At 45.0% G+C, this 24,103-nt stretch overlaps 1 protein-coding gene and 1 non-coding gene across 2 annotated transcripts in view; one reads left to right on the top strand and one right to left on the bottom strand.

Annotated features, from left to right (window-relative positions):
• Positions 1–24,103, top strand: part of ARHGAP19 (Rho GTPase activating protein 19) — a 58,068-nt gene that overhangs the window by 12,083 nt on the left and 21,882 nt on the right. Inside the window, exons 2-6 of the mRNA XM_056120782.1 lie at positions 7,636–7,901; positions 9,858–9,938; positions 14,228–14,437; positions 19,546–19,772; positions 22,794–22,880. Of these exons, the coding sequence (XP_055976757.1) occupies positions 7,636–7,901; positions 9,858–9,938; positions 14,228–14,437; positions 19,546–19,772; positions 22,794–22,880 (871 nt within the window). The remainder of the gene's footprint in view (positions 1–7,635; positions 7,902–9,857; positions 9,939–14,227; positions 14,438–19,545; positions 19,773–22,793; positions 22,881–24,103) is intronic.
• On the bottom strand, positions 15,331–15,462 carry LOC130029964 (small nucleolar RNA SNORA51). The gene has a single exon (XR_008793413.1). It is a non-coding gene; the product is annotated as a small nucleolar RNA SNORA51 (small nucleolar RNA).

The raw sequence follows: 24,103 nt of genomic DNA, 5'->3' as shown, positions 1-24,103 counted from the left end.
AAACACTTTCATGACAAGGAAATTAACTTTTAGTATATGCTGACTTTTTCTGTATTTAAGTTTCTGTATTTAAGTTGCAGCAAGATTTATATCAAAACTGCTTGTTTCTTAAGAAATTTCTGGAGATGGCCCCAAGTGTGTACTTTGTATGTGAGAGGCCCATATTCTGTCCCCAGCACTTCACGGTCTCCCAGAACCACCAGGAGTGCTCTCTTTTACTCCTCACCTTGCTGGAGGTAGCCTCTGAGCACTGCTGGCTGTGACCAAAAGTGCACATACGGTGTCATCTTTGTCATGGGAAATGTTGAGTGTACATACAGGTGTAGAGAATCTTGCAGTCGGTGCTCTTCCTGCCACTTGACTTTGATAAACCTTAATGTTTGCCATTTTTTCTTTTCTTTTTTTTTTCTTCTTTTGGGGTCAGAACTGGCAGTGCTCAGGGGTTACTCCTGGCTCTACAATCAGGCATCACTCCTGGCAGGGCTCGGGGGACCATATGGGATGCTGAGAATCGAACCTGGGTCAGCCATGTGTGAGGCAGACGCCCTACCCGCTGTGCCATCGCTCCAGCCCCAATATTTGTCATTTTAACTTCAGTGATCTTCCACTTCCCCCTGGATCACTGATTTATCTGAAAAACATTGCTAGTACCCTCAAAACTTTCTTCGCAGCCTCATGGAGGTTAACCACCAACCTCCCAATGTATCATTATCCTGAATTTTATTTTTATTTGCCTTCTTTCCCTTCCCTCTGTTATTGCCTTGATAGGGGGTTGCACACTTGTGTTATGTTTGCCAGGGCTGTACTCTTGGTTGTGGCACTTACACCCTTTGTTTTTGGTTTAAGGGTCATCCCCAGTTGGTACTCAGGGCTGACTCCTGACTCTGCACTCAGGGATCACTCCTGGAGGTTCTGGGCACCATGTGAAGTACTGGGGATGGAACCTGGGTTGGCCACGTGCAAGGCAAATGCACTACCTGCTGCTGTACTATCTCCCCCGCCCCAACTCGTTCCCTTTTGTTTTGTTTTTGGATTTTGGGCCTTCCCTGGCTGTGCTCAGGGCTTACTCCTGGCCTGGCTCTGCACTCAGAGGTTGCTCTTGGTGAGGCTCAGGAAACATATGGGGTGCCAGTGACTGAACCTGAGTCGGCCGCATACAAGGTAAACACCTTGCCTGCTGGACTGTGTCCTGGTCCCACAGCCTGCACCCCTTCAGTTGCAGTGCTTGCCAGAGTCACACACTTGATTTGTAGTGGTGGTAGTGGGCTCAGATGGGGGTCCCGCTTCGGTCATGCTTGGTGGTGGCGGCAGGGGGTTCAGTTGGTCTCACACCTCCAGGACAGGTGCTGTTCCATTCAGCTATCCCCAGATCCCTGTTCTGTGTTTTATTTTATTTTTCAATTCTGTATTTTATCCCCCGTCCTTTCCTTGTTGTTGTGATGTGATGTGGTGGACATACCCGGCTGTGGTGCTTGCTAGGGTGCACACGTTGGGTTGCAGGGCATGCACACCTGGGCGCAGTGTCACCGAGTCTCGCCACTGGTAGTTGTGTGCACCCCTGTACTTGTGTGCTTGCTCCGGGTTGTACTCTCAGATGAGGCACACAAGTGGTGGTTGTGGTGCTCACCAAGGGTGACTTCGGTGCTCAAGCGTGTACTTGCTACAGGTCATACTTCCTGGCTGCGGCCCTTGTCCAGCTTTTCAATTGTGGCCCTTGCCAAGGTGGTTACTTGGCATTTTTGTGATGCTTCCGCACATGTGGCCGAGACATGGCTGGGAATTGACTGTGCTGTTCGGCATTGCAGACAGTGAGCAGTGAGCTGAACAGTGGAGCTTTGAGGACCGTGCTTGGTGCAAATGGGATACTGGGGATTTTGTTTGCTTCTTTTTTGGGGGGGAGTGGGGCGGGGTGCCACAGTATGTTGCTTGGCTGCTACTCCTGGCATGAGAAAGACTTGGGTCATCTAGTGAGAGAAACTGAGCCCAGGAGTATGCTCCAATCCTTTGTGATAACTCTTCAGCCTGACACCAAGGGTTTGAACTCATGGCCACATGCTTGCTCTAATCCACCAAACTATTCTTCCAGACCCCCAATCCAGAATTGTAAAGTAAATTGATCTTTACTTTGATCTTTGTTTATGATTTTACCACTTAAGCGAGGATCTTGTTATACTGTAGTTTGACTTTAATTTTTTTTTTTTTTCGATTTTTGGGTCATACCTGGCATTGCACAGGGGTTACTCCTGGCTCATGCACTCAGGAATTACTCCTGGCCGTGTTCGGGGGACCATATGGAATGCTGGGAATCGAACCCGGGTCAGCCGCGTGCAAGGCAAATGCCCTACCCTCTGTGCTACTGCTCCAGCCCCAGACTTAAAATTTTTTTTTAAATTTATTTTTTATGTTTTTGCCACACTTGGTAGTATTCTAGAGCTACTCTGACTGGATGCTTGGTTGTCACTCTGGTGGTATTTAGGGGCCTCCTGCATGCAAAGCAGTGTGCTTGCCTCGTTGAATTGTCTCTCTGGCCCTGTCTGTTTTTTGGTCGTGTTAGGGGTGGAGCCACACCCTATGCCTGGGACCCAGGTCGTGCCAGGGGTGGAAACTAAGACTTCTGAGTGCAAAGCATTTGCCTGAGACCTTTGAGCTCTCTCTCTGGTTCACTGATTGCTTTTAAGACTTTATAGAGACCTGAAGAAATTGAAATAGAAGAAAGGAAGTAATTAAGATAATAGTAGAAATTAAGGAACTGAATAATAAATTTTACAGAAGAGGGATTCAGTAAAACTGAAAGGTGGAATCTTGATAAAGCTAATGTAATTGATAAACAGTAATAAGATATAGATGTTTTAAAAAAAGATAAGAATAAGAAAGAAAAAAGAAGGAAGAAAAAAAGCAAAAAAAAAAAAAGAAAAAAGATATAGATGTTTAAAGAAAAAATAAATTACTAATGTTTGGTACAAAGAGGACATCACTGTGGAACCTAGAAACAATAGAAAATTCCAAAGGACTGGGTGTATAGCTCTGTGGGAAACACTTGCCCTGCATGTGTGAGTTCCTGGGCTATATCCCTGGACTACTGGGGCAACATGTACAAAAGCAACTATAAAATTCCTAAGAAAATTTTAATTTATTTATTTAATAGAACCTGGGTTGGCTGCATGCACCCTATCCACTATAGCTGTACTATTTTCTGGTCCAAGTTTGGCTTTTTTAATACATATTTTTTATATTATTATTATTTTTATTTTTATTTGTGACATAGAGATCACCTTGCCTATGTTATAAAATGACTTTGTGGGATGTGATTGATTTACTTAATTAAGACAACCTTCGGTGGCAATGGGAGATAGTCGAACTTCATCTGTGCGTTCGTAAACAGAGTTAACTGGTCCAGTTTTTTTTTTTTTTATTTCTGTCTTGTTCCTACTTGTGTCTAAGTGCTGAGTATTCTAAGTGCTGCCTTTCAGGCTCCATAATGTTCCCTTGTGTTCTCTAGCATGTCTGGAATTTGTGTAGGCTGAATTGGGGCAGAGAAAGGAAGGTTTCTTTGTCACAAGAAATGAGGAGAAAGCCTTTTTCCTGTCTCTTCGATTTACCAATGCCTCACCAGAAGCTTTCAGCACTTATGTAAGAAATTAATTTTTTCCCCTTGAATTTGAGCAAATGTAGAATTACTTTTAAAACAGGATACTGCTGAGAGTTGTTTTTTTGCTTAAGTAGAATACTACTCTCTTTAGTCTTGGAAATTTCTTAAGTTCATAATCATGGTCTTTGATAGTCTGAGTCTTTGTTGTGGTGGTGTATATTCTGTGGAAAGGTATTAGGGGACTTGGTAATAGGAAGCGAATTAAAAACCTCAACCCACCCTGCCTTTTCCACTTCTCATCTACCATTTCATGCCGCCCCCACCCCCTTAAAAAATAATTTCTCTCTTAGGTCCAGATGCTCTACTTAGAAAAAGTGAGGAAGGGAAAAAATGAAACTAGATTAAAGAAGTTAAAGTGGGGTGTGGCGTGAATGATAATGGGAGGGAAGGGAAGAAAAAGCTAAGAGGAAAGAAACAGATTCCTTTAGCTTTAAGCGTGGACTAGGCTCTTGAGCTATCTTTGTCTTGTATTTGCAACCTTGATTTTCTTAACTTTGGTTTTTTGGTTGATTGTTTGCTTGTATTTGGGTCACATCTGGCGATGCTTAAGGGTTACTTCTGGTTCTGCACTCAGGAATCATTACTCTTGGTGGTATTCAGGGACCAAATGGAAGGTCAGGGATTGAACGGGGTTGGATGTGTGCAAGGCAAGTGCCTTACCCACTGTACTATTGTTCTGATTCCTGATTTTCTTAATTCTTCCCCTGTTTTCAGAGACTGGGGAGGGAGCCAGCCTGTTGGTGCTGGCCAGACAGGATTCTGGTGAGAAATCGTGTAGCAGGGACTTTGTGACTTTAGCCAATTTTCACTTTCTTATTTGATCACATCTGGGGTCCTGAGGATTGAACATGGGGCTCCCTTAGGTAGAGCCGGCTGCTGTCTCTCAGTCCCTGGTGGGTGGGGATTGAACCCAGGGTCCCACACATGCGGTGTAAGTGCTTTGTTGCTGAGCTATGTCCGCAGTAGTTAAGTTTTGGTCTGAATTATGAGAATAAAGATCTGGAAGCTCTGTGTGTGTATGTGTATCTACTTGAGGAATTGATTCTATTTGTGTACATTTGTATGTCCCGTTACTAATTTGATTTGAAATCTGTTGTTTAATTTATTATTTTGGTTTTTTTTTTTTTTTTGCTACACCCAGTGGTGCTCAGGATTTCCTCAGGGATCCTTCCTGGTGCTTTCTAGAGATCATGTCGGGTGGTTCCAGGAACCCAAGTTGGCTGCTTGCAAGACAAACACCCTGCCTACTGTACTATCAGATTTTCCGGCCTGGAAATCTGTTATTTTAATTCCAAAGAACTATGAATTCTATAAAATGATAGTTTAGCCTCCATAAATAAAATTATAAAGCTTTGGTGCTAACACATTTCATGATTTTCAAGCTCTTTGAGTAGAATAGTAATTTCCTATTGGCAACAATTATAAACAATAGCTTATATTGACTCTTGTTTCTTTTCTGGGGTTTTTTTTTTCTGGGGGTCACACATTGGTGCTCAGGGCTTACTCCTGAATCAGTGCATCACTCTTGGCAGTGCTTGGGGGACCAGGTTGGGTACTGGGGATCAGAATGGATTGACTGTTTGCAAGACAAGTGTCTGTCCTATCTCCCTGGTGCTGTGGGAACGTTTTTATGAGTTGGGGTGAAATTCGACTTTGCCTAACATAATGCGATGACTTGTCCTCTTTAGCTTGTGTAGACATACTCAACAGTCAATTATAGAATGCATGACTCTTTATAATAGAGATTAGAATAATCTGTTGTTAGATAATTGATAATGAGTATAAACAAGGGATGTGCCTGCTATCATAAATGGAACAGGGTGGTGGGGGTGTGGATAGCTCAGAGGGCTGGAGCATGTACTTGGCATATAGGAATTCCGGGTTCAATTCTCATACCTCACGTCCCTGGAGGATCACCGGGAGTGTTCCTGACGCAGAGCCGGGAGCAACCCATGAGTGAAAAATGTGGAGATAAGTTAATACAGCTTGTCTATGTAGCATAATAAAATAAAAAGTTAAAAAAAATAGTATTTGGACATTAGGAATCAAAGAACAGGGAAGAAAATGTTTCTGAGAGTCAGAGGTGCTTTTCCAGGATCATACTCTTAAGTTCTGAAGGAGTGAAAAACCGGCCAGGTCAGGGACCGACAGGAGCTGGAGTAGTAGTAGAGTGAGCAGGAGTAGAGGGTGCTTGCCTTACAATGTGCCCAGCACAGGTTCAGTCCCAGGTTGATTGGGTTTCAGTCATTTGGATTGGTGTTTCAACACCCGTCTCTTCCCCGGTGCAGACCGTTCATATTAGAGTGACTGTTGGGCACTCCATGTGGTTCCTGAGTCCTACCAGGAGTAATTCCTGAATGCAGAGCCAGGAGTAAGCCCTGGGTATTGCCAGGTATCTAAGCAAAGGTGGACTTAGATGGTTGGCCAGAAGCATTGAGAATAAAAGGATCGAGGATTTAGAAAATAAAGCCTGGGCCCAGGCCTGGATAAGGCCAAGTTAAGACGTATTTTGTCTTACCTGTGCTTCCCATTCTAAGCGAAACCCAAGGTGGCTTGCCAAATTAAAAGGCGCTGACGGTTAAGGACTCAGCTGCCTGGTGCAGACCCAGGAACCACAGAACACTGGGGCGAGTAAATGTCTCCAGAATGTCCACTGCACAGTTAAGCACAGTTTTATCTCCGATACAGTCTCATGTTAGCTCTGACATGGTTTCCTGGCATTTGAGTGGCCTGCTGCGTGGGAAGCAGGCTGATGCTGTCTGTGTCCGAGGAAGGTTTGCATTTCCGGCTCGCCCTCTGCCACGTTAGGGGGAGCAGTTGTAGATCTGATGTGTCACACTCCCTCCACAGTAAACAATCCAGGGCTCGACTGTTTTAGAAGGAGGCATGGTTTGTGTTCTAGCTTCTTAAGCTGTGGGTTGCAGAAACCTAGTGTGGGGGTAGCCAAAAATTTGGCAACATTTGAAGGTTTCTGAATGCACAATGACCAAAATTAATTCAATCTCTTAGTTGAAAAATTAAGATCGACCTCTTAGTGAACCTGGGGTATTTCTGAAATGCCTGCCCTTGTTGCATTTCTTGGGTGAGAAGGAGTTGAGAATGGAAAAAGTTTTAAGTAGCCCTTGTCTGTGTGACTACCAGTTCTAATGGTCTATCAGATCTGGGATACTCTAAGATTTATATCTTTGTGTGGCTTATGCCTGAAATTAAAACAGAAATTTAGGTAATTCATACATATATTTAAAATCTCTTATTTTTAATTTTAATTTTGTATTCAATCACGGTGAGATACAGTTGTAAATACAGTTGTTCATGATTGGGTTTTAGGCATACGATGTTCCAACAGCCATCCCTTCACCAGTGTAGGTCATTCATAGCATTCATAGTAGAGTGACTGTTTGGTGTCTCTTCATTGAACTTAATTTCTAAGTATTTAGGAATGGATTGTCTTTTGTGCAATCATCAGATCCAGAAATATTTTGTTCGTTTGTTTGCTTGATTTGGGTTACTCCCAGCTGTGCTTAGGGCTTACTCTTGGCTCTGTCGTCAGAGACCATTCCTGGTGGTGCTGGGGGACTGTTTATGGGGCTAGAGATCAAGCCCAGCCGGGCTCACTCCCAGTGATGCTGGGGTACCATCACTGCTGGGAGTGAATCCACACCTCCTACATGCAAAGCCTTTGCAATAACCCTTTGGGCTCTCTCCCTGCCTCTCAGGTATTAAGTTAAAAGGAGCACTTGTGAGGTACTGAGTTTGATCCCCAGTATCACATGGCCCCTGAGCTACCAGGGTGGTTCTGGTGGAACCAGACAGTCAGGGTTGAATATCTGGGCTGGGAATTGCCTGGAGCAGAGTATCACCTGCCGCCCACACTGCTAGGAGAGCCCTCTGCCAAAGAAAATGTCAGCACACAGATTAGCCTGCAGGGGATAACTGAGAAGCACATTCCCCAGAGGGGACCTTCTGTTTCTGTTTCATATTTTCAGTGATGCTATCTGCAGTTTCCTTACCTGCAATGACTCGTCCCTTCGTGGTCAACCCATTATCTTCAATCCTGACTTTTTTGTGGAGAAGCTCCGACATGAGAAACCGGAGGTGTTCACGGAATTGGTCGTCAGCAATATCACAAGACTTATTGATTTACCTGGAACAGAATTGGCTCAGCTGATGGGTGAAGTGGATCTCAAGTTGCCTGGGGGGGCCGGCCCAGCCTCAGGATTCTTCCGGTCTCTGATATCTCTCAAGAGAAAGGGTAGGCCAGGGGTTGTGTCGGGGAAGGGAGGGCAGGTCTTGCCGCTGCTAGGGCTTCACACTTAGCATCGCACACTCTGGAGCTGCTGATTCTGTAAGGCATGGTGGTCACGGTCATGTGGCAAACCTTAAATCTTAGTTTTGAAGCTTATAAAATCAGTGGAGATGAAATAATAACTAAAGTAAAGCATTGAGGTTCTTTATGAGCCTAGAGAGGTGGTAGGATTGCTTTAGATAATTACTAGGGGCACCTTATATTGTAGCACGTACCCTATGAAAGCTTATGCTACGATAATTTTTTTTTTTTGCTCTTTTGGGTCACACCCAGCAGTGCACAGGGGTTACTCCTGGCTCATGCACTCAGGAATTACCCCTGGTGGTGCCCGGGCGACCATATGGGATGCTTGGAATCGAACCCGGGTCAGCCGTGTGCAAGGCAAACGCCCTACCTGCTGTGCTATCACTCTAGCCCCATGCTACGATAATATTAAAAAAATAAAATCACACATTTTGGAGAGTGCAGTAAGAAAATTCGAATATTTATATTGTAGCTCTCAAATCATTTCATTCTATGAGAAGCTTTGATAAGACAAATCCTTATGGTTTTTTGTTTTTTGGGTTTTTTTTTGACTTTTTGGGTCACACTGGCGATGCACAGGGGTTACTCCTGGCTCTGCACTCAGGAATTACCCCTGGCAGTGCTCGGGGGACCATATGGGATGCTGGGAATCGAACCCGGGTCAGCTGCATGCAAGGCAATTGTCCTCCCCGCTGTGCTATCGCTCCAGCCCCAAGACAAATCCTTATGAATCACCTTCAAAAAGCCCTCACAGAAAGCAGTGGTAATACTTTTGATAATATCTATGATATATATGTTATTATTATTTTTAATTTGGTCTTATTTTGATTTTGGGCCACATAGAGGTCTTTTTGCTCAAAGGTCATTCCTGGTGGTGCTCGGGGAACCATATGTGGTGCTGGGGATTGAACTGGGGTCAGCCACATCTAAGGCAAGCACCTCTACCCCTGACTATTTCACTGGCCCTGTTGAAGAGATTTTATTAAGGATAAGGAAATCATTACAGTTTAAAATAAGGTAAACAGATCAGACCTTGAATTAGCTGTAGTGGATAATCTCATGTTTTTACCAAGTCCTGTTTATTTTTGGGTCATACGCAGAAGTCCTCAGTTCTTATTCCTGGTTCTGCACTCAGGAATTACTCCTGGTGGCGCTCAGGTGAGCATATGCAGTGCCAGTAATCCAACCTGGGTTGATGCATATAAGGCAAGCGCCCACTCCTATACTATTGCCCAAGCCCTTGTTTCTTTTTAAGCTTCACAATTTTATTTAGAAAGTATGAGAGAGGGCAACAACAGGAGGTTGGTAAGGAGAGAACCAGTAAGAGGGAGTGAATGAGAGCAAGAGGGAAAGTGAGCGAGAGAGAGAGAGTGAGCTAAATCAAGAGGGAGAGAGCAAGGGAGGGTGAGAGAGCAAGTTACAGAGTGAGTGAACTGGAGAGAACAAGAGCAGATAGTGAGAGGACAAGAGAGCGAGAGCGAGAGAAAGAGAGAGAGGGGGAGAAAGAGAGAGAGCGAGCCAGTAAAGGAAAAGAAAGGAATTACACCACAAGAAATTCCAGAGTAAAATGTACCCATGCTCTGATTTTGCTTTGCTTTTAAATTAATTTTCATTTTGCAGGCATAATTATTTAAGTAAGAGGGTCCTTATCTTCACAGAATCTACAGCCTGATATTAAACACTGGAGATCTGATTAAGAATTATTCTCTTTTTATTGTCTGGACACTTCCAGCTCTAAGGCTTTTTAACGGATCCTGTGAAAACATTTGCTGACTTGCGATATAGAATGCTAAACATGATGATTTTGTACTATTTGTGGAAAATATAGCCCTAACATATATATAATATGTATGTATATATGTATTTTCTTTCTTTTAGAAAAAGGAGTAGTGTTTGGATCCCCATTGACAGAGGAAGGCATTGCCCAGATATACCAGCTAATTGAATATCTACACAAAAGTAAGATACTTGAATTTGTTTATTTATTATTATTATTTTTTTTGTTTTTGAGTCACACTTGTTGGTGCTCAGGTCTCATTCCTGTCTCAGCACTCAGAAATCACTCCTGGTGGGCTCGGGGGACCATATGGGATGCTAGGGATTGAACCTACGTTGACTGCATGCAAGGCAAGCGCCCTACTTGCTGTTGTATTGCTCCGGCTCCTAATTGTTTCTTGGTAATTTAGAATTGCTAGTTTTCTATTGAAAGCAACTTCCTTGAGTTAGTAGGTACTAGTTAATCTTCACAAAAATAAAAATCAATGATAATTTAAGGTGGCATGATCCTAAATAGAATTATTCTGTGATTTGTTTTGTGAAATCACATTTTTCTTTTTAAGCACTGAGCTTAAAGTAGCCCCTCACCAGTGCCCGGTGTGGCCGAAACCTGGTCCTCAACACCGACCAAAAAAAATTAATTTCTATTTCATTTTTTAATATCCTTCTGTGTATAAAACCTTTTATTTTTAATATATTTTTAATTTTTAAATTTTATTTTCATATAGTTGTTCACAATAATGGATTACATTCAATATTTCAACACCAATCCCACCATCAATACACCTTCCCACCACCATTATTTTGCATTTTCCCACTACCACTCAAGCCTGTCCCACAGGCAGATGCTAGATAATTTATTTTGTATTGCTTGTTAAGAATCCTATGAGATGTCTGTAAAGGTCTCACAGTGATTCAAAAAAGGTTTAAAAAAAAATGGTGTGAGATGTCGCATGGCCACAACAGCGGGTGCATGTTCCTGAAATTCTAAAATTTTAAATAATTGTAGTCTGGAGACATCTCTGCAGTGAGCTGCTTGGTTCTGAGATTCATTCTGAGTCTCTGGATCATAGCTGTTAATGTGCTTAAATTGCACCTGGAGTCAGTTTGTGGGCCTGACAGCCAGGACCCAGGAAGGGTGAGGAGATGGGAAGGGACGACTCAGTTCTGACCCCTTGAGGACTGGTGTTTCACTGGTCCTGCATACCTGGGTTTTTCAGTGGATTTATTCTCTTGTGTGGGGTGGCCCAGGATAGCCCGTGAAGAGCAAGCTCTGATGGGCCCAATTAAGTTCTGGAGGTTTGTGGCTGCTGGGGTTTCTTTGGGACAGGTGGAGAGAGGATGCCTGCTCCCATCTGAGGTGCCCCCGTGAAATCAGCCTGGAGCAAGGTCTAGAGACATCTCTGCAGTGAGCTGCTTATTGGGTTTGGAGATTCATTTGTGAGTATCTGGATCATGGCCGTTAATGTGCTTAAATGGCACCCGGAGGCAGTTCATGGGTGTGACAGCCATAAAACCTTTCATTTTTATTTATTTTTAAAAAAATATTTTTCCGTATCATGCTAAGCGAAATGAGTCAGAAAAAGAGGAACAGACATAGAAAGATTGCATTCATCTGGAGAACATAAAGTAACAAAATAGGAGACTAACACCCAAAATAGCCAAGATAAGTACCAGGAGGTTTACTCTATGGCTTGGAGGCCAGCTGCACATGCTAGGGGAAAAGGCAGCTCAGATAGAGAAGGGAGCACCAAATAAAGGGCATTGGGAGGATCCTCCCAAGATGAGAGATGCATGATGAAAGTAGACTATAGACTGAACATGATTGCCACTCACTGCCTCTTTTGCAAACCACAGCACCCAAAAGGAGAGAGAGAACAAAAGGGAATGCCCTGCCACAGAGGCAGGGTGGGATGGGGGAATGGGGAGGCTGGGAGGGACACTGAGATCAGTGATGGTGGAGAATGGGCACTTTTGGAGGGATGGGTACTTGATCATTGTCTAATTGAAACCCAAGCACAAGAATTTGTAAGTCTACAACTGTACTTCATGGTGTTTCACTAATAAAAATTAAATTTTTTTCCTTTATATAAACACAAAGTTGTTCATGAAGATTTGTTACAGACATTCAATATTCCAACACAAATCCTACCACCATTGCACTTTCCCACCACCATTATCTCCAATTTTCCCAACCACCCCTTAAGTCCGCTTTCATAGCAGGTCCTCAATAATTTTATTTTATATTGCATGTTATAATTTGCTAAAAGAATGATCAAAAAATGTTTTCTCAGAAGAAAGTTAGTGAAGATTGTGTATCTCACCGTGGAGCTATTAAGCCCTTGTATAAGAGATTACTAAGATGTTGTTACAGGTTAAGCCTTCTGTGTTGATATTTTGTTAATTGAGATCGGATGCCTTCTACATTACTTCCCATCTTATCTGGTGTGCTACTCCTGGTGTATCAGTGTTGTAGAGTTTGAGGTATTGCTCCATAAAGTAAAAAAAAATTTTTGTCTTTTTGGGTCACACCTGGTGATGCACAGGGGTTACTCCTGGCTTTGCACTCAGGAATTACTCCTCGCGGTGCTCAAGGGACCATATGGGATACTGGGAATCGAACCCGGGTTGGCCGCGTGCAAGGCAAACGCCCTACCTGCTGTTCTATCACTCCAGGCCCAGAAGTAAAAAATTTTTAATGAGGTGATACAGCTGGGGTTAAATTTTTCACTGGGTTGGGTTTTGGGGCATGTGTGTGATTGAGATTTATTTATGAGTCTCTGGATCATGGTTGGTGAAAGAACTTTCATGGTGCCGGAGGTGGTTCATGGGCATGACTGTCTAAAACCTTTGAATTTCTTTTTTTTTTTAAATGTTCAGTTTTTTATTTAAAAACTATGAACAGTCACCAAAGTAAATAAAGCCATTCTATAACATAAACTGTTAGGTCTATATTTTTTACTGCACATCCTAAGGACACAGCAGAAAATGGTGGTTGGGAGGCCTTCTACGTTTTTGGATGCTAATAGAACAGGCAATAGGCAGTTATAAATGGATACATTTCATGCTGGGGAAGAAAAAGACAATTTAAGGAAGAACCTTTGAATTTCTATGACCAAACTTCCCCCAAATCAGAATCCCGATGCGGGCAGCGCACAACAGCAGCCTTTTGTGCTGTGGGCTGTGGCATCGTCCATCCATGCAACCACAGTCTGGATCCAAACTCCCTCAGCTGCAGTGCACACCAGTTGCCCGGGAGGAAACAACCTAGTTAACTGTTTTAAAATGGGGAGAGTTCAAGTTTTCAACTTTTGGGTGATAATTCTAAGATCCCTGGGCCTTATTTCCTCCTGGACTCAGTCAGCTGGACTATTCGCTCTCCAGTTTATCGTTTCTGTTCATTCATTTACCCTTTCCTGCCTGACCTTATAGGCTCTTGAACTTGGGTCTATGAGTTTGGAGGCTATACCAAGATACATTAAGTTTGATTTGTTGTTGTTGTTTTGGGCCAGCCTGGCTGTGCTCAGGCCATATCACTGGCTCTGCACTCAGGAATCATTACTGGTGGGGCTTGGGGTACCAGGGATTAAACCCAGGTTGGGCATATGCAAATTAGCACCAGCCCCAAGATGTAATTAAGTTTGAAATGTAGCTCTCACATTTCCAGATCAAACCAAGACTGTACTTCCCATCTAAAGCTGTTTACCTCTCCTTGGACTAGCTTAGAGCCTGACTGGGAGGGAAGCTGTTTAGTTGGGATGACCCTAAGCTTCCGAGAACCTCTTAGTCTCTTAGATCTGACACAGTTCAGAGCTCTAATCTCTGGGACAGCGAGGGACTCTTGACTTATTTTGAGCTGAGAAACCATTTATAGGAGCAACACACCTTCACAGGTGAATTGAGCCCTTCAAACAATATCTGGGTTGATCAGGGAAGGGAAGGAACTTTAAGGAGGTTTAGCTTTTCTTGCAGCTTACTTCTCAAGGCCATTCTGACTAGGTTGAATTCAGTCTCCAGCGCTAGAGCAGTAGTACAGTCAGTAGGGTGCTTGCCTTGCACATGGCTAACCCGGGTTCGATCCCTGACATCCCCCTATGTCCTCAGGAGTAAGCCCTGAACCCGAAGTAAGCCCTGAGCATCACCGGGTATGACTTGAACCTCCCCATTCCTCTTCTTCTCTTTCCCCCCCAAATAAATTAAGTTTCCAGGTGTGCCTCATGAGATTGACTCCTAAGACTACTGTCTCTCAGTCTGGGAGATATCCAGGTGCTCTGGGATGTTAAATGGTTCTGCTCAGGAGCCAGCAGCTTCAAAACTACCCTGGGAAAAAGAGGCACAAACATCCCTCAAGATCTTTGTAAAGGTTTTTTTCACGTGGTGCACATCTTTTAGGTGGCATATTTTAATCATGGTTTCTTTGTTGTCTTGACTCCTTTTTTGCATGTCTTGTGTTTTTCTTCCTTGCTAAACAGACTTGCGAGTAGAGGGTTTGTTCAGAGTACCAGGAAATAGTGTCCGACAGCAGATTTTAAGGGATGCTCTCAATAACGGAACTGACATTGACTTGGAGTCAGGGGAGTTTCACTCAAATGATGTTGCCACCTTGCTGAAGATGTTTCTAGGAGAGTTACCTGAGCCCTTGCTGACACATAAACATTTCCACGCACACCTCAAAATTGCTGGTAAGTATAGGAGCTGAGAAGTACAGGTGATTACAGGTATTTCAATGTGGCAAAGTCATCTAGCATTTTCTGTTGTGTGTAAGGCACAGCAGTTGCTTCTAACGTCACTTAAGACTATATGATGTATCTGGGTGCGCTTCTAAGTAATGGCTAGTTAGATCTGATCAAATTTTTTTTTTTGTTAAATGAACTTCTTTGAAGATGAGGTCAAATTATTTAGTTTTTTTTTTGTTTTTTTTTGAATTTGGACTGCACCTGACTGTGCTCAGGGCTTACTCTGGGCTCTCTGCTCAGGGATCACTTGTGGCAGACTCAGAGAATAGTATGTGGTGCTGGGGATCGGACCCAGGTCGGCCACATGCAAGACAAGTGCCCTACCTGCATTACTAATGCTCAACTCTTACTTTGTTTTATTTTTGTAGCATGTCTTCTCCTCCTCCTCCTCCTCCTCCTCCTCCTCCTCCTCCTCCTCCTCCTCCTCCTTTGTAGCATGTCTTCTCTTCCTCCTCTTCCTCCTCCTCCTCCTTCTCCTCCTCCTCCTCCTCCTCCTCCTCCTCCTCCTCCTCCTCCTCCTCCGTAGCATGTCTTCTCTTCCTCCTCCTCCTCCTCCTCCTTCTCCTCCTCCTCCTCCTCCTCCTTTGTAGCATGTCTTCTCCTTCTCCTCCTCCTCCTCCTCCTCCTTCTCCTCCTCCTCCTCCTCCTCCTCCTCCTCCTCCTCCTCCTCCTCCCTCTCCCCCCCCCCCACCCAATGCTCAGGGGTTACTCCTGGCTGTGCACTGAGGAATTACTCCTGGCAGTGCTCAGGGGACCATATGGGATGCTGGAGGTCAAACTCAGATCGCCTGTGAGTAAGGCAAACGCCTTACCTGCTGTACTCTTGCTCCGGTCCTGAATCATGTCCTCTTGTTCATACTGCAAGCCAGGCAGAGGGGCTGGGCTGAGGTGTATATGGGGTAGGTTTACTCTGCATCCCCTTTCCGTACAAGCTGTGTAAGAACACTGCCTGTGGTAAGCGCGAAGAGGCCTAAGGTGTGTGTTTTATTTAATTTTGTATTCAGGATAGGTCAGAGCATTTGCTTTTATCTGCTTAATACACGTATGGTTTTTTAGCAATTGGAGTGATAGTACAGCAGGTTACTATCTTACTTTTCACACGCTGACTCAGGTTTGAGCCCTGGCACCCTATATGGTTCTCCAAGTCCCACCAGTAGTAATCCCTGAGTGTAGAGCCAGAAAAAAGTGTCCTGCACACTGCCAAGCATGACCCAGAAAACACACACATACACAAAGCATGGTTTTCATTGAGTTGATTTATATACCTGAGAATGTTACAAGTTTGGTATATATTTGTCTTCTTTTGGACTTTCGTTAAATGTCATTATATGCTTCATTTGAGTTCATTTTTACTTCTGAAAGTTAAAAAAATTTTTTTCCCTAAATAGACAATTAATTTATGATTCAGAATTTCAAACTTTAGGGTATGGGGAGATGTTCAGTGATACAGTGACTGCGTTACATGAGCGAGGCCTTAGGTTCGGTCACTGGCTCTGCCAAAAAAATTAAAAAAAAAAAAGAAAGAAAGAACAGAAAAATCAAAAGACACAAAGAGTATGTTGTAAAAAGCCTCTCTCTGAGTTCTGAGCCCTGTTCTCCTGCACTTTTTCTTCCCAGAGGCAAGAACATGGTTTCTAAAGTACCCTTTTAGAGAGCTTTCACATCCTTACAAATTATATCTACTGTCCACTGTCCTCCCATTGTTCATCGATTTGCTCCAGCAGGCCCAGTAACGTCTCCATTGTGAGACTTGTTGTTACTGTGTTTGGCACATTGGAATATATTACGGGTAGCTTGCCAGGCTTTGCCGTGAGGGCGAAATACTCTCGGTAGCTTGTCAGGCTCTCTGAGAGGAGTGGAGCAATCGAATCCGTGTCGGCCAGGTCGGCCGCGTGCTAGGCAAACACCCTACCTGCTGGGCTATTGCTCCAGCCCACAAAAAATATTTCTCTCTCTCTCTCTCTCTCTCTCTCTCTCTCTCTCTCCCCCCCCTCTCTCTCTCACCCTCTCTCTCTCCCTCTCTCTCTCTCCCTCTCTCTCTCTTCCCCTTTCTATGTGGTGGTATAGGGGTCTCTATAGATGGTTCTGGTTTCCTTTTTTCAGTCACTGTATCTTGGAAGATGTTCCATTTTTCAGCTCATGGCCTTTTCATTCTCCTTTTTGCTTATGTAGTAGGGAATTCATTCTTGAATCGCATAGGTGCTATGTTGCTAAGTGTGTTTAGCATTAGAATTGATATAACATTTTTTGTCCCTGAGTATTTTCCTCTTTCTTTTTTAAATTTTGCTTTTTTGGGTTACAGCAGTGATGCTCAGGGTTAGGCTTGTCTCTGTGCTGAGGGTTTGCACCCAGTGGTGCTCAGAGGACCTTAGGGTCCCTCTGGCGCACGAACCCGGGCCTCCCACATAGAAAACGCGAGCTCGGCCTCTCGAGCAGTCTCTCCAGCTCCCCTTTTATTTTTTCGTGGTGTTAGGGATGAAACCCAGAGTCTCCTCTGTGTAAAGTTTATGTGCTGTATCACAGAGCTCTACCCCTGGGGCATCTTTTTCCTGATTTTGTGTTACTGTTGTAGTGTTGGGGAGGCGGTGTGGCACACCCAGCTGTGCCGGGCATGGAACCCAAGCCTCCCTCCCACATGCAAGGCATTTGCTCAGCCCCTCGAAACACATCCCTGATGTCTTTTTTTTTTTTCTTAACTTAATTTTTTTTTCCTTTTGGGTCACACCTGGCTATGCACAGGGGTTACTCCTGGCTCATGCACTCAGGAATTACTCCTGGCGGTGCTCAGGGAAACCATATGGGATGCTGGGACTCGAACCCCCGTCAGCCATGTGCAAGGCCCCACTGTGCTATCAGTCCAACCCTCCTAACTTCATTTTATTTTTGGCTTTGGGACCACGTCTGCCAGTATTCAAGGCTACTTCTGACTCCATGATCAGGGATTGTGTCTGGCAGTGCTCAGGGGACCGCGGGTGGTGACAAGGGGTTAAACTAGGGTCAGTTTCATTCAAAGGCCCGTGCCCCAACAACCCTTGTTCTCCCTCTCCTTCCTGCCCACTTCCACTTTTAAGGAAACAGAATACAGGATTTTTGTTTCGGAGCCACACTGGCTATGTTTAGGACTCACTCCTGGCGCTCCTGGTAGTGTTCAGGGCGCCATAATCGGTTGCCAGGCATCAAACTGGGCTTGACCATTTGCAACCGGACTTCCTCTTCCAGCTCTCTGCCCCAAAATGTTTCTTTTACTTTAAATAATTTTTGCCACATAAAACTAATAAGATTAGATTCCCCCCCCGCCCCCCCACTGTGCTGGTAGTTGAACCCAGAGCCTCATACAGGTATGGCAAGAGCTCCATTGCTGAACTATATCCCTAGGTAAGATTAGATTTTTAAATTTTTTAGCACATCAGCAATCCAAGTGATTCAAATGAGGAGATATTGCATAACTTTAGTTATTTTGTAGAAAATGTTGTTGCTTCTTTGAAAAAGATAAGAAAAATATTGATAATTTCCTTTTATGTGGGCTCGCATGAGGAAATCTTATTTTCTTGCTGCCCTGTTGAGTTTTATGGTACAGTATGTGAAATGCTCCTCTCCCCTCTCCCGCGGCTCATTGCTCTTTGACATCATATTCACGGGTGTGGTACAGCTGTAGCATTTCATACACTGCCGATAACTGGGAGAGATTTTTGTTTTCAGTTTCATAATAACACAAGAGTTTCCAGGAATATTACCTGCCTTTCCTAATCCTGGAGTGATTATTTAAGTTCAACAACTTTGTTTAAACAACACACTTTTAATCACTTCCAGGTCTTTGTGAATATTACCCATATGACAATCGATGTCTTTTGAAATTCTCATTTTCCAGGGACTTTTTTTTTTTTTTTTTTGGTGGGGATGATGGCTGTAGGGGGAGCCTGCACCAGGCAGTGCTTAGGGATCACTCCTGGCTCTGTGCTAGAGATCACTTTTGGCAGGGATTGGGGGACTATATATGGTATCAGGGATCGAACCTGGGTTGCCTATGTACAAGGCAAGTGCCCTATCTGTTGTACCAGTGTACTATTACTCTGGCTTTCCTTTTCTCCTCATTCTTGCCAACATTTGCGCTGGTCAGTTTTTAAAACTTTAATAGACGTAGAGTCGTAGCTCATCATTTTCCCCCCGCCGCCATACCTAACAGTGTTCAGTAGCTGCTTCTGGCTCTGTGCTCAGGGGACAATGTGGTGTAGGGATCAAAACTGTGTAAATCATGAGCTCAGCCTGTTGAGCTGTCTCTCCAGTACGTTTCCTAATGTTACTGACTAGCTGATGATACCGACTGTATAACTGTTTACTGGCCGTTGGTAGATCTTCTTTGGGCGCATGTCTGTTCACGTCCTTTGGCATTTTTGATTGGGTTTTGTGTTTTTTTTTTCTGGCAAGCAGATGCCGGCAATTAAACTCAGGGCCTCATACTTTCTACCACTGAGCTGCATTGCGCATGCCAGAGGCTTTTTTTTTTTTCCTTTTTCCTTCTTTTTTTAAGAGCTTTGATTTACAAGGTTATCAATAATTGAGTTTAAGGCATACCGTATTTCCATACCATACCACCACTAGTGTCAGCTTCCTTCCCCCAGTGCTCCCAGATTTTGTCCTCACCCCACCCCCACCCCATCCCTGCCTGTCAACTTGACAGGCACGTTACGAAGTTCCAGGGGTTGCAGCTTAGACCTCATGTTTCAGTGTTGTTGAGTCTGTGTTTTGGATAGATGGCGATGCCACTAACCCAGATCACCAATGTAAGCCCTGAAACCTGTTCACCCGATTCCTTTCCATTCTCTTCTTCCCCCTTGAACTTTTCCCTTCCCTGTCTCTCTCTCTAAACACTGGTCACCCCGGAATTTCTTTGTCTTTCCATTATTGAGCTCTGTTGATATTATTTTGCTATAATCTCTGCTTATGCCCAACTGAAAAGTAGTTTTGGTAGAGTTGAGGTGAGGATGATAATAGGAGTAGTGCCTGATTTTCTTGCTTGTATTTTTCTCTTTGGCAATCACCTCTTTGTCCTTAAGATCTGATGCAGTTCGATGACAAAGGAAACAAGACAAATGTGCCGGATAAGGAGCGGCAAATCGAGGCTCTTCAGTTGCTCTTCCTCATCCTCCCTCCGCCCAATCGTAATTTGCTGAAGTTACTGCTTGATCTCCTGTACCAGACGGCAAAGAAGCAAGACAAGAATAAGATGTCTGCTTACAACCTGGCTCTTATGTTTGCACCCCATGTCCTGTGGCCAAAAAATGTGAGTGAAGGGGAAGAGCCGAGATTGCTGTGTTTTCCCGGGCCAGGTCCTAGGCCTGCGGCTGTAGTCAAGGGGTTATCTAGGGTCCAAGGTTTAGTCTTTAACTTTACGAGGTTAGGAACTTACTTTATTAGGTCATTAAAGAGTTATCAAACCTGAGGAGCGGTTACTGTTACTATCAGTTACTATCAGTCTCTGATAAGTGGTAATTTACTCTGTTTGTTTTCTTGTTTGTTTGTTTCTTTCACTTTGTTTGGGGGCTGCTACTGGTAGTGCTTGGTTCTGGGAATCCAACCCAGAGCTCTTGCATGCAAAGCAAGTGCTTCGGATACTGGACCATTTTCCCAGTTACTCTAAGAGGCAATTTATTAGTAAAAACCCTTTGTAGAAAATTGTAGCTACTAAGTAAATTGTAGTACATATTTTGGCTGCTTACTGTGAATTCCTTCTTAACAAGAAGCCTTCTTGGGGAATCAAATTAATGTCTGAAGACTGCTTGGTTTAAAAATACATTTATATTATCATTTTGTGGTGCCGGGGGTTAAACCGGGGTCCTCACACATGCAAGACATGTGATCTACCACCAAGCCACATCCCTGGCTTGTATATAAATTGATAATTGAGCTGACAGCCTACAGAAGAGCATCTCTGAGCTGAGGTAACTGCCTTTGCTGCTTCCTGGAGAGAGATGCTTCTTGGGTGGAGCTGAATGTGCTGCTGCTTATCACTGAGACCAGGGTCTTCTCAGTGATTTACATGAAAAATAAATATGATAATTCAGACTCTTTGAGCTAATTTTTCACCTGCAGAAATATAATTTCATATTCCTGTGCATTTTTAAGATAGACTTTAGGGGCCAGAGCGATAGTACAGCAGGTAAGGCTCTTGTCGTGCATACAGCCGACAGCAGGTTTGATCCCCGGCACCATGTGTGGTCCCCCCAAGCCCTGCCGGGAATGATCCTTGAGTGCAGAGGTAGGAGTAAGCCCTGAACTCTACTGGATGTGGCCCAAAGCCAACAGCACCCTCCCAGCCCCCCCCCCCCCCCCCCCAAATAGGTTTAACTATGTGAGGAAAATGGGAGCCAGAATATCTGGGCGGGAAGCTGCAGACCACATCCATTACCTGCGTTCTTTGCCCTCTGTGCTTTGCTTCGTCCTCTTCATGCTGGCCGTAATGCTCCCTTACCATTTACCCCTCAAGATTTTTTTTGAGTATAAAAGGGCTTTAGGGGCTGGAGCGATCACAGCGGGTAGATTGTTTGCCTTGCACATGGACGACCCGGGTTCGATTCTCAGTATCCCATACGGTCCCCTGAGCACCACCAGGAGTAATTCCTGAGTGCAGAGCCAGGAGTGACCCCCTGTGCATTGCCGGGGGTGACCCAAAGAGCAAAAAAAAAAAAAAAAAAAAGAGGTTTTAGTAGTGTAAGAAATGAGAAAAGAGGGGCTGGGGGTGTGGCTCAATGACAAATACTTGCCTTGCATATGCAAGACCTTGGGTTCAATGTCCGGCACTGCTTGGGTTGTTGAGCACCACTGGGAATGACTCCGGGGCGCAGGTAGGAACTACCAAAGGCATCTGAGGCTGATGTGAGCAGGGCGAACTCACCCAGCGGTCAAGGACGTAGCCTCTCTGGAGACTGCAGTGTAGCCCGAGGCAAAAGAGCACACTCACTGCTGATCAATAGTAAAGGTGATACCTTTTTCTTAAAGCAGTCACTGGCCTTCTCCGGTTTCTCCTCTTTTTTAAGCACTTCAGCATGTATATCAGTTTCCCCAAATGGGCAATACTGCTCTTGAAAGGGGGATGGCACTGGAACTGCACAGGGATGGTGGTACCGTAAGTGCCAGCGAGGGGCATCATTTTTTCTTTATAAAGAAGCTGAAATGAGACTTGGTTAAAAAAAATTTTTTTTTTTTCCTGGAAAGGGTACAGTAGGCCAAATAGTTTGGGAGCCTCTTGTCTGACCAAGCCCTCGCTATCACTTATCTATGCTTCTTTGTCTGCTTACACCCACATCTCTTAGATTCTCTTTTTATAGGCACAAATTACCCAACCCTCAGTCCTATGGACAGTTCCAGTAATCTGGCCCTGATCTTTCTTTCTTTCCTTTTCTTTTTTTTGGAGGGGGCTGGCTTTGAGGTTGGGGGGATTTGGAAACATGAAGAAGTGTGTGCTCCAGCCCCTTGAGCCATCTCCTGGATGTCTTGAATTTTTCTTTTAATTTGTAGCACACCCCGCCGTGCTCAGAGCTTACGCCTGGCTTCATGCTGGTGATTACTCCTGGATGGACTCGGGATCATATGGGGTGCAAGGGATCAAACCCAGGGTCAGCTGTATACAGGCCTTACCCACTGTACTATCTCTCCAGTCCCTAGAGCTTTCAAACATTATGAAATTTGATCTCCTTGAAAGGGACAAATGCTGCTGTCCCTTTTCTTTTTACACTGTATCCCCACCTTTCTCTGAGCAGAGAGGGTCCTCCTGGCCAAGAACTTTGCATTATTTTTTCCACAGTTACTAACTAGATAAAATATTCTATGTAAGCTGTCTTTTTCTCATTTCTTTTTTTGGTTTGGGGGCGACATCCAATGGTGCTGGGCTGGGTAGCTATGTGCCTTCGGATCATTCCTGTGGAGCTCAAGACTTTCTTGTCTATTTCAGGGACCGTTGGTTCTTCCTAGTTTATTTCCTACTCATGCTGAACCCACGCACCTTTTCGCAATTACTATTATGTTTTTTGTTGATGTGGTATATATTATGTTGATGCTGTGGAGGGTTTCCCAGTCATCAGGGATTTGAACCAGCTTGGTTGCATGCAAGGCACACACCTCAATGCCTGTGCTATCTCTCCAGGCCTCTGCTCCAGACTTGAACATTATAGTAGAGGAACCCTTGTTAGGGATAGAAACTATCAAACTTTGGAAGGAATATGTTTATTGGTAAGCAAATGGAGTACCTCCCTTTTACTTCCCAGTTCTTAATTCCTCCCCTTTGGGTTTCTTTTCCTCTCTCCAGGCCACTGCAAATGACCTTCAAGAAAATATCACAAAATTAAACAATGGGATGGCTTTTATGATTAAACACTCCCAGAAGCTTTTTAAGGTAGGTGAGGAATGGGATTTGGGCAGCAACTGGACAGAGTGGGCACAGGGAGCAAGGTGGGGTTCTTAGAACCAACACAATGAAGATGACTGGATGAAGAAGAGCCTGTCTAGGTCTGGAAGTCAGGTGGATTGGTAAAAACCCGGAGGCAACCCTTGAGGTAGGGAGGAATAGGAAGGGACCTGGATTCTGAGTGGGGCACTGCCCTTTGGGTAGCAGACTCTGCCTACTGGGTGGTAGGATCTGCCCTGTGGGTAGTGGGCTCTGTCCTATGGGTAGTGGGCTCTGGCCTGTGGGTACTGGGTTCTGGCCTGTGGGTAGTGGGCTCTGTCCAGTGGGTAGTGGGGTCTGTCCTATGGGTAGTGGGTTCTGGTCTGTGGGTAGTGGGCTCTGGCCTGTGGGTAGTGGGTTCTGGCCTGTGGGTAGTGGGCTCTGGCCTGTGGGTAGTGGGTTCTGGCCTGTGGGTAGTGGGCTCTGGCCTGTGGGTAGTAGGTTCTGGCCTGTGGGTAGTGGGTTCTGGCCTGTGAGTAGTGGGTTCTGACCTGTGAGTAGTGGGTTCTGGCCTGTGGGTAGTGGGTTCTGGCCTGTGGGTAGTGGGCTCTGGCCTGTGGGTAGTGGGCTCTGTCCTATGGGTAGTGGATTCTGGCCTGTGGGTAGTGGGCTCTGGCCTGTGGGTAGTGGGCTCTGTCCTAGGGTAGTGGGCTCTGGCCTGTGGGTAGTGGGTTCTGGCCTGTGGGTAGTGGGCTCTGGCCTGTGGGTAGTGGGCTCTGGCCTGTGGGTAATGGGTTCTGGCCTGTGGGTAGTGGGCTCTGGCCTGTGGGTAGTGGGCTCTGTCCTAGGGTAGTGGGCTCTGGCCTGTGGGTAGTGGGTTCTGGCCTGTGGGTAGTGGGCTCTGGCCTGTGGGTAGTGGGTTCTGGCCTATGGGTAGTGGGTTCTGGCCTGTGAGTAGTGGGTTCTGACCTGTGGGTAGTGGGTTCTGTCCTGTGGGTAGTGGGCTCTGTCCTATGGGTAGTGGGTTCTGGCCTGTGGGTAGTGGGCTCTGGCCTGTGGGTACTGGGTTCTGGCCTGTGGGTAGTGGGTTCTGGCCTGTGGGTAGTGGGGTCTGTCCTATGGGTAGTGGGTTCTGGCCTGTGGGTAGTGGGCTCTGGCCTGTGGGTACTGGGTTCTGGCCTGTGGGTAGTGGGTTCTGGCCTGTGGGTAGTGGGGTCTGTCCTATGGGTAGT

This window comes from Sorex fumeus, unplaced genomic scaffold, assembly GCF_029834395.1.
Source record: "Sorex fumeus unplaced genomic scaffold, SorFum_2.1 ptg000043l, whole genome shotgun sequence".
Classification (NCBI taxonomy): domain Eukaryota; kingdom Metazoa; phylum Chordata; class Mammalia; order Eulipotyphla; family Soricidae; genus Sorex; species Sorex fumeus.
Note: the sequence above shows the minus strand (reverse complement) of the source record. Positions and strands in the feature narration are given on the sequence as shown.